Source organism: Hemicordylus capensis, chromosome 2 (genome assembly GCF_027244095.1).
Source record: "Hemicordylus capensis ecotype Gifberg chromosome 2, rHemCap1.1.pri, whole genome shotgun sequence".
NCBI lineage: Eukaryota > Metazoa > Chordata > Lepidosauria > Squamata > Cordylidae > Hemicordylus > Hemicordylus capensis.
This window is the reverse complement of record NC_069658.1, coordinates 111,412,548-111,425,129: the sequence shown is the minus strand read 5'-3', so window position 1 is coordinate 111,425,129 and position 12,582 is coordinate 111,412,548. Positions and strand designations below refer to the sequence as shown.

At 46.1% G+C, this 12,582-nt stretch overlaps 1 protein-coding gene and 1 long non-coding RNA gene across 7 annotated transcripts in view; one reads left to right on the top strand and one right to left on the bottom strand.

Annotated features, from left to right (window-relative positions):
- Positions 1–12,582, top strand: part of ERMP1 (endoplasmic reticulum metallopeptidase 1) — a 68,100-nt gene that overhangs the window by 45,187 nt on the left and 10,331 nt on the right. For 5 of the 6 annotated variants that reach the window (XM_053298829.1, XM_053298827.1, XM_053298830.1 and 2 more), the window contains 3 exons: positions 2,183–2,335; positions 5,440–5,642; positions 11,470–11,585. In XM_053298829.1, coding sequence (XP_053154804.1) covers positions 2,183–2,335; positions 5,440–5,642; positions 11,470–11,585 — 472 coding nt within the window. The remainder of the gene's footprint in view (positions 1–2,182; positions 2,336–5,439; positions 5,643–11,469; positions 11,586–12,582) is intronic. The other variant, XM_053298832.1, reaches the window with a different exon arrangement.
- On the bottom strand, positions 6,348–10,007 carry LOC128346018 (uncharacterized). Its single transcript, XR_008316740.1, has 3 exons — positions 9,833–10,007; positions 8,401–8,807; positions 6,348–7,124 (listed from the first exon to the last, which is right to left on the bottom strand). It is a non-coding gene; the product is annotated as an uncharacterized LOC128346018 (long non-coding RNA).

The window sequence follows — 12,582 nt, the reverse complement described above, 5'->3', positions numbered from 1 at the left end:
ATTCCTAGAACATAAAACTGAGTAGTACCCCACTGCCTTACGGGTTGGAGGGGGGTGTAGTTGGGACTTGGCAGTTGACAGTTTGCACTTGAGGAAACTGTCAACTCAATGCACTCAATGACAGTTTTCATTGAGGAAAAGTTATTACACACCAAAGAATCTAAACACTTGAAAAATAGTGACCCATCACATTTTGCTCTATAACTCCACTTCTACAAGGGCTAGAGTTTAGCTTTATTTTTTAAGTGAAAGCTGGGAATCTGGGGGAATTAATAGGAGGAATCCAGATCTCGAATCGAATCTGGCATGATTAGATTTGGACCCTAATATAGCCAATGGACCACAGGGGTGATTTGTTCTTTCTCCAAATTGCCCTAATCAGCTAGATTTGGGTACAAATCATTTTGTGCCAAAATTGATTTGCACATCCCTAGACAAATCCTGCTAACTGGGCAAAGAGGCACCTTATACCATGGTGATTCTCTTTATTTAGCAGGGGGAGAATAACTGGCCCTATCCACCCACAGCACAGTACTTCCAGTGACTGTTGCTGGTGTCTATCTTATGTTTCTTTTTAGAATGTGAGCCCTTTGGGAACAGGGATCCATCTTATTTGTTTGTTATTTCTCTGTGTAAACTGCCCTGAGCCATTTTTGGAAGGGCAGTATAGAAATCGAATTAATAATAATAATAATAATAATAAATAATAATAATAATAATAATAATAACAACAACAACTCGATGTCTGAATAAAACAAACCAGTCAATAATACCTGTCTGACTGTGTAAACAAGAAATAATAATAGAAAAAAACACAAAATACAAGGATCTACAAATTGAAATTGAAAGGCTGTGGCAGAAAAAGACCCAAATAATCCCAGTGGTAACTGGCACCCTAGGTGCAATTCCAAAAGACCTTGAAGAGCACCTCAACGCCATAGGGGCCACAGAAATCACCACCAGCCAATTACAAAAAGCAATTTTACTGGGAACAGCCTATATTCTGCGATGATATCTATAATAATAACAGCAACAACATTGATAATAAAATTCAGCCATCCTAGGTCCTTGGGAAGGACTTGATGTCTGGATAAAACAAACCAGTCAATAACACCTGTCTGACTGTAAACAAGAAATAATAATAAATCAGTGACTTCCTGTTTCTGCACATACAGATCTGGATCGTGATCTGTTGTGGTCATAAGGAATGTGTTCTGCACCTGTGCAGGCACCTCGTGTGCTGATTAATTGATTGAGTCTAGGAACAATCTGGCACTTAACTTGCAATTTCCATGGCTTTAGAGCACAAATTAAAATTGAAAGCATCTTAACTCTCATCTTAAAGCAAAGGTTTTTGGATGACTGTGAATAGTAAAGTAAAGGTAAAGTGTGCCGTCGACTCCTGGTGACCACAGAGCCCTGTGGTTGTCTGTGGTAGAATACAGGAGGGGTTTACCATTGCCTCCTCCCATGTAGTATGAGATGATGCCTTTCAGGATCTTCCTATATCACTGCTGCCCGATATAGGTACATCAGGGATTCGAACCGACAACCTTTGGCTTGCTAGTCAAGTCATTTCCCCACTGCACCATTAGGTGGCTCTGTGAATAGTACTGAACCCATTTTCTTGATGTCTCTCTTCTTTTATCTTAATGAAGGATATAAGTGTTGAAACAATTGGGCGAGCACATGCTAAGAGTACAAGCTGTGGGGTCCTAGAGGAATGTGCTTGCTTCCTCCCCTGCTCCCTATATTGCTCTCCCCCACCACTGCACTCACCTCAACTCCACCATGTGGTGAGAAGCAAACAAATCCCCTGTGAGTGGTGAGCAGCTGCAGGAAGAAACAGTGAGTGAAAGGGATGGGGAAGAAGTGGAGAGCAAAGGGTGAGAGAAGGTCCTGACCTTAGTAAAAGAGAAGCATGAAAGATCCTGGGTCATCATGCTTGTCATTCATGTGTGTCCATAAAGCTTTCTAGCTGGCTTTAATAGCTGGCCATATCACTGGCTCTTAGCCTAACTTCCCTCATGGAGTTGTCATGAGAGGAGTCAAGTATTGGGGATCCATTGGTAAACACATCAATTTAAAAAAGCTTTCAAGTTCACTGAGTTACATTTTCTAGATGTAGAAGGCTGTTTTTTGTAAATGAAGTCCTTATCCTTACTGTATGTTTTGTGTTTAGCTTAATTTCATCTACCTTGCCAGAAGCACAAAGATGACAATAATAACTTTAAGTACAGTGTTTTTAGTCACATTCGTCCTTGTCTGCAGTGGAATCTTCTTCCCTTATAGTTCAGATTCTGCAAATCCAAGGCCTAAGCGAATATTTGTTCAGGTAAGGAATATTCCTAATTTTATTTATTTATCCATCCGTCCATCCATCCAATGGATTTCTCTACCATCTCAGCTTGCATCTCTAGGTGGCTTATAAGCTGCAGAGGAGGGTCCAGATAAATGTTCATTAATGGGAATTTTTCTTTTCACTTTATTTGGCTTACTGTTATAGTGATAATCCTTTTAGTTGAAATAAAGTGCCTTGAGTTGGATCCAAAAACCACAAATAGAAGGGAGCTTGTGGAAGAGTAATTTCCTTCCTTTCTCATCCCTATTTCAAATACCTCCAAAAACTCATGCCTGAGGGCTGGGGACCCTTTGGAACAGGATGCTATGTCACATGGAGAGAAGAGCTGGTCTTGTGGTAGCAAGCATGACTTGCCCCCTTAGCTAAGCAGGGTCTGCCCTCGTTACATGTGAATTGGAGATTTGATGTGTGAGCACTGCAAGATATTCCCCTTAGAGGATGGAGCCACTCTGGGAAGAGCAGAAGGTTCCAAGTTACCTATATGGCATTTCCGAGACAGGGCTGAGAGAGTCCCCTGCCTGCAACCTTGGAGAAGCCACTGCCAGTCTGTGTAGATAGTATTGAGCTAGATGGATCTATGGTCTGACTCAGTATATGGCAGCTTCCTATGTTCCTATGGTAGGCTATAGAAGGAAGGGCAGATCTGCTGAAATCAGTAGGCCAGTAGAGCATATGCGTTACATGCAGAAATCCCCAAGTTCAATCCTGCCATATTCTGGAAGAGAGAGACTTCTTTTGCAGGGATCTTATTTGAAAACCTGGAATGCTGCTGCCTGTCAGTGTGGATGATACTAACCTAAATGGACCAATGGTCTGATTCAGTGTAATGCAGCTTTGTGTGTCAAAGCACTTTATGGCCTGTCTTTGTGGTTCCATCTGGAGTTGTGGTGGAACTTCCTTTCAATCATCAATCTATATATATATTTCTCCTAGGTGTGCCCAGGGAAAACGTGTCCCGGCAGCCCAGCTGATTGGCTGGGCTGCAGAGGCGCCTGATTGACTGGCGCAGTGCACCCAGGAGAATTTGGCCAGCGGCGGGCCAGGCTGTGGGTGGCGACAGTGGCCACAGGCCCGGCCTGGCTGTGGAGGCGAGGCAGCGGGCCCAGACAAGGCGGCGGCAGGCCCGGCTGCAGCAGTGGGACTCAGCCCAGCAGCCTGGGCATGAAAGTGGGGTGGGGGAGAGGTCGTTGGCCTCAAAGAAGCTGGCTGCACTGGGCCCGGCTGCGGAGGCGGCTCACGGCCAGGCAGCGGCGGAACCAGCTGCCGAGGCCAGATGCACGCGGGAGGCTGGGGTGGGAGGGAACCAGGCGGTGGGACTTCCGTGTTTGCCACCCGGGGAGAGGAGTGGCAGTGGCCGCTGCCACCACCCAGTAAGTACTGTAAAATAAAATGCAGGGGGAGGGGGAGGGCAAGAGAGAGTGGGGAAGGGAGTGGGAGGGCAAGAAGGAGGGGGCAGGGGAGGGCAAGAGAGTGGGGGAGGGGGAGAGGGGGAGGGCGGGGGAGAGGGGAAGGGCAGGGGAGAGGAGCAGGGGGAGGGCAGGAGAGACTGGGGCAGGAGGGTGAGAGAGTGGGGAGGGAGAGGAGAGAGGGCAAGAGAGAGTGGGGCAGGGGGAGGGGGAGGGGGAGGGCTAGAAGGAGGGGGCAGGGGAGGTCAAGAGAGATTGGGGGAGGGGAGGGCAGGAGAGAGAGCAAGAGAGAGTGGGGCAGGGGAGAGGAGCAGGGGGAGGGGGGAAGGCAGGAGAGAGGAGCAGGGGAGGAGAAGGGCAGGAGAGACTGGGGCAGGAGGGTGAGAGGGGAGGGAGAGAGGGCAAGAGAGAGTGGGGCAGGGGAGGGGAAGGAGGAGGGCACAAGAGACTGGGGCAGGAGGGTGAGAGAGTGGGGAGGGAGGGGAGGGAGGGGGCAAGAGAGAGTGGGGAGGGAGGGGAGGGAGGGGGCAAGAGAGAGTGGGGAGGGAGGGGAGGGGAGGGGCAAGAGTGAGTGGGGAGGGAGGGGAGGGGGCAAGAGAGAGTGGGGATGGAGGGGAGGGGGCAAGAGTGAGTGGGGAGGGAGGGGAGGGGAGAAGAGGGGGCAAGAGTGAGTGGGGAGGGAGGGGAGGGGGATATAGCCGGCCCCAAAGAGAGCACAGATGCTCTGTGCAGGTTGGCTAGTATATATTTATTTCTTCAAGGCATACCCACTGCTCATCCCAGGCATGGCAGCTCTTGCGAGAATTTGCGTGCACTGAGAGGAAGGTATGAAGGGGGGCACCCAGTCCGGGGGAGAGCGTAACATCAGCCCCCATAAAGACCAGCTCTGGCCTGTTAGGACTGTTGGGGCAGCCCACCTCCTTCCCAGGAGTACGGAAAGACCTGTGTGTGCCCTGAGAGGAATGCAAGAAAGGATGCTCCCAGGCGAGGGAGATCTTGCCCTCAGCTCCTGAAAAGATCAACAGCCTGAGATGTTTTATTAATCTTCTGTAATTTGCTTCTTTTAATATTGTAAACCACTTTGGGTCCCTTTGTCAAGGCAGAAAGGCAGTATAAAAATGTAGTAAATAAATAAATAAATAAGCTTCCGGCGGGGGGAGAGGAAAGCAGAAGCACCAGACAGATGGGCGGGCGGGAGAAAATGGCGGCGGCCAGGCTGGCAGGCAGCCAGGCCAGCGGGTGGGAGGAGTGGCAGTGGGCGGGTGGGCAGGGGGAGAAAATGGTGGGGGAAGGAAATGGCAGCAGTGGGTGGGCAGCCAAAGAAAACACTGGCCGGTGGGTGGGCGAGCGTGGAAGAAAACGGCCGTGGGGAGAGTACAAGAGGCTAGTAGGTTATTAATAGGTGATAAATGTATGTTTTGTTTAAGGAGCAACAAAACATACATTTATCACCTATTAATAGACTCTTATTAGTATTTCGCCAAATGGGAAATATTTATTGATCTTCTCAAACCCAGGTGTTCATGACATCCAACGTAGCATGGTTTGTTTGACACCAGTCAATGAATATCAGGTTTCCGCTACAGATAGAAAACAATCTCTGCATTGGAACATTGAACGGTCTTCGTTTTTCTGCTGAATAAACAAATCTATAATATTTTGATTTTCCAGCACTTGAGCAGAAGATTCCATAACCTGGATGGCCAGTTGACAAAAAGTGATTCTGGAATGTGGATTAATGGACTTGACTATGGTGGCATCTCTTATGTCACTCCTCATATACCTGAACTCAATGATTCTATTAGAACAAAATGTGAGGAAGACTCGCCCCTCTGTGGGTTGCCTTGGATCCTTCCTGTAGATTATCTATTCAGGTTGGTAGCAACTTCTCATCAATAAGCCATTGGGTTTTGAATAAGTTCATCAATTGAGGAAAGACTTCTTAAAACCAGTTAATTCTTTTAAGTTAAGCCACGGATTCCCAACTTTTAAAAACAAATGTACTCCTTCTGCCACAAACCTTCAGCTCAGATTTATGAAAGAAAATCTCTCTTCAGCTAGAGATTGTGTGTGTGCAAAATGTAAATGTTGCAGTTGTGAGATAGCTACTCCTGTTACTGGCTTACACCCAGCTAAATAACTTATGAGTACCCTCATTGAAATTAATAGGACAAATAAACTTGGGAGTACTCAGTGCTAATTTTCTGAAGCCTGCCTGGCTATATGGCAGTAGGGGATGGGGCAGGGGTGGGATGCTGAGCTTCAGCATGTAGCCAACCAATCAGGCCTCCCCCCTCTCCTTCTATAGCAGACACATCAGCTTTATGTCAGCAATCTTCAAATGGGGAACAAGTAGTGCAGCTGCAGCATGGGAACGCAGGAGTGCTGTGAGAATTAGTACCCCACCTTGGGAACCCCTGAGCCAGTTAACTAGCTCACTGTGTATATAAGATTGCAAAATTGCACTAAAATTACCGTTTTGGGAACATGAAGAAAGGCAAACAGGGTGAGACTTTGTTGTTTTAAACTATGAAAATTACAATAATTTGTCAGGATGACAATTCTTTTTAATAGTTTTTTAATCTCTTAAAATATTTTATTTTGCACCAAGTTTGACAATATGGCACTAACTTCCTATGACACTAACTCATGAGATTTCCTTAGGGGCTAAGCTGCTGGATCTGTACTGTCCTTGCTGGTCAGTTGCCTTTGCAATTCAGATTGGCAGGGACGGAGTTCCAGCCTCACTCCTTGTCCTTCACTTAGGCTATTCTTCTCTAGCCAAGCTCCTTCCCAGGAACACCAGCCATCACAGTAGCAGCCTCCTCCTCCTCCGGGCTAGCAGTTCCTGACCTAAATAGTCCTATGCAGTGACAGCAGTCTGAGAGGATTGATATCCCCTGCCCTTGGTGAGACTGCTGATCAGCCCACAGTTTCCTTGCTCTATTTCTTATTGGCTGTGCCATTTGCTGATTCTATCCCACAGACGGCATGAGAAGTCTTCCCGTCAGCTTCTCCGATCAGCACCAGCAGCTGCCCTTCCATGTTCTTCCTATGATCCACTGGTCAATACTCTACTTTGAAACTCATCTCCTCCAAAAGTGCCTTTGGAATGTTTATAGATCTGGATTGAGATCCATAAGAATAGGATTCTGCACCTGCACAGGACCCTTGCAGTAGAATGCCACAGCTTGACATGGTGACCGAGCCCTGCCTCCACGCCCAGTGTGCTATTTAAAGGTGGTCCGGCACCATGTTCCTCAGTTCTTTTCCAACTGCCATTGCATTTGGACCTCAGTCTGTCACTCCTTGTCGGTTAAAGTTCTTCAGAAAGTTTTTCTACTTCATGAGTTCATCTTTAAAAAATAACAATGGACAGTTATTTCGGTTATTTGACTTGTTTTCTTGGCTTTGGGATGGACTTTGGACTATGTTTTGATTATCGTTATGGCTGAGGAGAAACGGAGCTTTAAGAGGTGTGAGGTATGTAAAGTTAAACTCCCCTCTAAAGACTTCCATGACTTGTGTCTCATCTGCCTTGGAGCGGAACACAATGTTTCCACTTGCAAGATATTACTGTCTTTCTCAAAAGAGACACACAAGAATCAGGCTCTGAGGCTTCGCACTGCCATATATGATGAGGTATTTCAAAAAACCATACCACCCATATCATAAGCGCTCCTATCAAGGGAAAGGCAAAATCGCCCAATCTCAACCCACGAAACAGGCAGAGCCTCAGAAACATCTTTTAGGAACAGGCCAGCCCACTGTCACCTCAACACTCCTCCCTCTTCCCGCCACCAGGGGCATTAACATCTTGGCAAGCAAGCAACTTCACCAGTCTTGCAATCCCATCCCTTCCGCCAGTTCACGATTCCATCAGGCTGGCACGCCATGCCCCTGCATGGCACTCCGTAACATCCGTCTGCTGGGTCCTGAAAATCATATCGTTGGGATATGCCATAGAGTTCAAAATGACCCTATACTTATCAGGAGTGAAGTACACTCAACCATCCCTGTCGTTGCAGGAGGAAGTGAAGTTGTTAGAAAAGGGTGCAAGAACCCTTGTGCAGTGGGTGCACAGACAGGTTAGTTTTTACTCCTGTTATTTTTAGATTCCAAAGAGGGATGGCGGGATCTGCCCCATCATGGATCTACTCTACCTGAGCAAACTTGTCCGTGTAAGGAAATTTCACATGATAGCATAGCAAGAGATCCTACCGCTTCTCTATCGAGAGAATTGGCTTATAATGCTGGATCAGAAAGATGTGTACTTCCATATTGGTATAAGGGAGCAATACAGGAAATATTTAAGATTTACTGTAGGCGACCAAATGTACCAATACAAGGTCTTACCCTTCGGACTTTCTACCGCCCCAAGGATATTTACCAAATGCATGGCTGTTGTGGTAGCCCATCTGAGGACACAGGTCATAGCAATCTACCCGTAGTTGGATGATTGCCTCCAAAGACCAAGGAGAATTACATTCTCAGACACTGTATGTTTTAAATCACCCCCAAGACTTGGGGATCCAAGTCAGTTGGAACCCCCCCCCCCCCATCTAAAACTGGTATGTATCATCAACTACATTGGAGCAATCTTGAACACAGAGATCAAGAAAGCTTACTTACCCAAAGAATGGTACGAGTGTATCAGACCTGATCCACAAATACTGACAATGTCTGTTGCAGCAGGCTTGACTCATTATGTATGTTTGAAGATGTGAAAGCTACAGCTTTGGTTTCTATCGGTTTTCTGTCCAAACTTGGACAATCAGCACAAGCGTCTAGAAATTCCAGTTCAGATACTACACTCCCTCTCATGGTGGTCACACAACCGGAATCGCTTAGAGGGGGTTCTCTTTCAAACTCGGACTCCCTCAATTTGATTGATGACGGATGCGTGTCTACTGGGTTGGGGTGCCCACTGTGAGAACCACCAAATTCAAGGCAAGTGGATCCCACAGCAAACTCAGTGTCACATCAATTTCTTGGAGTTGATAGTCATCTTCCAAGCAATGAAGGCCTTCCTACCACTTCTACAAGGCAAGATGGAAAATGAAAAAGATCAAAATGGAATATGATGCTTCCCTCTTCAACATCTGGATGAGCCCCACCATAGACTTGTTCGCAACTTCAGAAAACACAAAGTGCACCCATTTTTGTTCAAGGGCGGGTCATGATGCGCAATCACTGGGGGATGCCTTCCAGATGGACTGGTCTAGGGAGATCCCGTACATGTTTCCACCACACCCATTGATCAGCCGTGTGGTGGCACGTCTCCTGACTACTCCAGCGGCCTGCATTATAGTGACTCCATGGTGGCCAAGGCAGCCATGGTTTCCACAGGTACTCAGACTATTGGGAAACCAGTACCAGAGATTGCCACAAACACTAGATCTTTTGACACAAGACAACGGTCATATCCTTCACCCAGACATACACTCTGTTTGATGGCATGACGGATTGGCATCTGAGTAACATATTACTCAACCATAGAAAACCTTCCAGCAGACTAGGGAGATCTGGCCTTGTGGTAGCAAGCAAGACTTGTCCCCTTAGCTAAGCAGGGTCTGCCCTGGTTGCATATAAATGGAAGACTAGAAGTGTGAGTACTGTAAGATATTCTCCTCAGGGGATGGAGCTGCCCCCTGTGAAGAGCAGAAGGTTTCAAGTTCCCTCTCTGGTTTCTCCAAGATAGAGCTGAGAGAGATTCCTGCCTGCTGCAAGCTTGGAGAAGCTGCTGCCAGTCTGTGAAGACAATACTGAGCTAGATAGACCAGTGGTCTGATTCAGTATATGGCAGCTTCCTATGTTCCAGACATAACTACCTTGGCAAATGGCTCTGTTTTAAGACCAGGGCACATGTGTTTCACCCTAGGCAAGCTACCATTAAGGATGTGCTCCTCTATTTGACTACCTTGAAATCGCAGGGTTTGGCTAATGTGTCTCTAAAGGTTCATTTGGTGGCACTCTTCCAAACATCCAGGCTGTGGTGGTAAGACTCTTTTCTCTCACCCAGAACGTAGAGCCTTCCTAAAAGGCCTCATGAATGTATACCCACCTCTTCGTATTCCTGTGGCACCGTGGAACATATCCTTGGTTCTCTCAGCCTTGACCCAGAGTCCATTTGAACCAACGGGTACTACTTCCATCAACTCGGTAACTTTAAAAATGGCCTTTCTACTAAACATAACTATGGCAAAGCGTGTTAGTGAACTGACAGCTTTAAGGATTGACTCCCCATACACCAGAATCTATCCTTATAAGGTGCTTATGTGTTTGGATCCCGACTTTATATCCCAGTTGGTATCTGAATTTCACCTCAATCAAGGTATTGTTCTCTCCACATCCTCCAGGGATCCTTCTACACTTTTGGAACATGTGATGCACTCTTTGTGCGTAGGCCACTCTTATATTACCTGGACCATATTAAAGATTTTAGATCCACCAAGCACCTTTTTGTAGCATATAAAGGTCTTAATAAAGGCACTTGCGTTTCCAAAGAATGTCCAGAAGGCTAGTCGAGCTCATTATGCTGGCCTACAAGACAGAGGATGTAACTCCATCAGAAGCAATTAAGGCCCACTCGACGTGTGTCTACACTTCGACTGCACACCTGTCAGGAGTAACTTTCATGGATATCTGTAAAGCAGCAACTCAACTCAACTCAAATCAAATCTTTATTGTTACCGTCATTCGACCAGCAAAACAAAGCAGCAACTTGGTCCACAGAGTTACCTTTCATCAAGCATTATGCCATAGATGTGCGCTTGGCTGCTGAGGCAAGCTTTGGGAGAAGCGTTTTAAAGCAGATGTTACAGTAGCTGCTACTGCACCCTCCTTCATTGGGAGCTAGTTAAACACCCATTCTTATGGATCTTGACCCAGATAAAAAGGTTGCTCACCTGTAACTTATGATCTGGTAGAGATCCGTCGACATCCATAAGACCCTCCCGAACCTCCCCTCTGCAGTAGTATTCCACTATTTGCATTCAGAGTGTGCACGCTATTCTCCTTCAGTGTCAAACTCTCCTGACTCCAGATGATAGTCCTCCACTCTGGTCATCCAAGAACTGAGGAACATGGTGCTGGCCTGCCTTTAAATAGCATGCTGGGGCATGGAGATGGGGCTTGGTCGCCACAGTGAGCTGTGGCATTCTTCTGTGAGATTCCTGCACAGGCGCAGAATCCCATTCTTATGGATGTTGATGGATCTTTACTAGATCATAAGTTATAGGTGAGCAACCTGTTTTTCTCTATTGGGAAGATTTCATAATGTGACCGATATGCCTCTTTTATACGCCTCTCATACCTGCTTATATAGGCTTACAGTGTGTGTGTGTGTGTGTGTGTGTGTGTGTAGGTGTAGAGATTGCAAACCTTTGGGTTTCTTTTGTTTATGGCTGAATCTAAGCTGATCTAACTGATTTGAACACCTGGCAGAAAAGTGCTTTATACATTAAATAAATAAAACAAGCCAGTAACTTCAGTTCTGAAACCTTTCAGTGTTTCATATTGTAATATAGCCAGTTCTCTCTCTCTCTCTCTCTCTCTCGAGAGAGAGAGAGAGAGAGAGAGAGAGAGAATGAGAGAGAGAGAATTAATCCTGCTCAGGAGGAACTTATTTTAAAATAGGGTTTTCGAGGTTAAAATCGTGTTTTAAGATCACATTGATCTTAAACAACCCTTTTATTTCAGAAAGAATTGGTATCTTCCTGCTCCAATGGTTACTCCCAAGAATCCTATTCACTTTCAGCTTTTCTCCAAAGAGCAAATGCCCTGGGATTCTATAAAGTTAACCTTCGAAATATCAGGTAAGCTTGTGCATTTTATTAGTCTGTCTTTTTAATAGAAAACATTATGGGATCTGGATTGTGATCCCTTGCATTCATAAGGAAGGGGTTCTGTGCCTGCGCAGAGCTCTACCTCACGGGTAGATTGACTAGCTTCTCGTGATGCCCACTCTGCCTCGCACATGCTCAGTGTTTCTGTTGAAATTGGCAGTTGGGGGCGCTATTTACTTAGTTTCTATTTGTCCGCCAATACATCAACACCTCATTGCTGGCTCCTCTGTTCATCCAGATTAATTTGAGAGAAAGATAAGAAATTAAATATTTAGTCCTATTGGAGTTGGACTGTTTTTTGACTGTAAGAAATTTCTGAAGGGCACAAATAACTTCTATCCCCCAATACGATCGCCTGTGGAGCAATGGCGCTTCAAATTATTGTTGACAGCACTTACTGAGCACCCCTTTGACCCTTTGAATGAAACTTTGCTCCATCTGGTTACACTGAACGGTTTTCCTTATAGCTAGCATCACTGTGTGACAAGTGAATGAGCTCACAGCAATATGGATGGACATTCCATATATGCAATTCTATCCTGTTGCACAGGGATGTCAAACTGTGGCCCTTCTGCAGATGTTGGCCTACAATTCCCATCATCCCTGGCTATTGGCCACTGTGGCTGGGGATTATGGGAGTTGTAGTCCAAAAACAGCTGGAGGGCCACAGTTTGACATCCCTGCTGTAGCAGATTAAAGCCTTTTTCTCAGAGCAAGCTCACATGACGGAAAGAAATGCTGAATCATCCCTACTGAGCTTCCTGCCTAGGCTTCTCCTAAAACTCTTCTGTATTTTTGGTAGGTTCAAAAATGGCTGCCACCGCCACCCGTCTTTATTACAGAGCTTGAACCTCCCTGGGTTTGGGTTGGAATTTCCAGGGAAAACTCTCTTTATTTTGCTATTGGAAAAATACAAAAATCTTCCACGTGCAAGCCTACATGTGGTGAGAAAACTGATAGCTGCTCA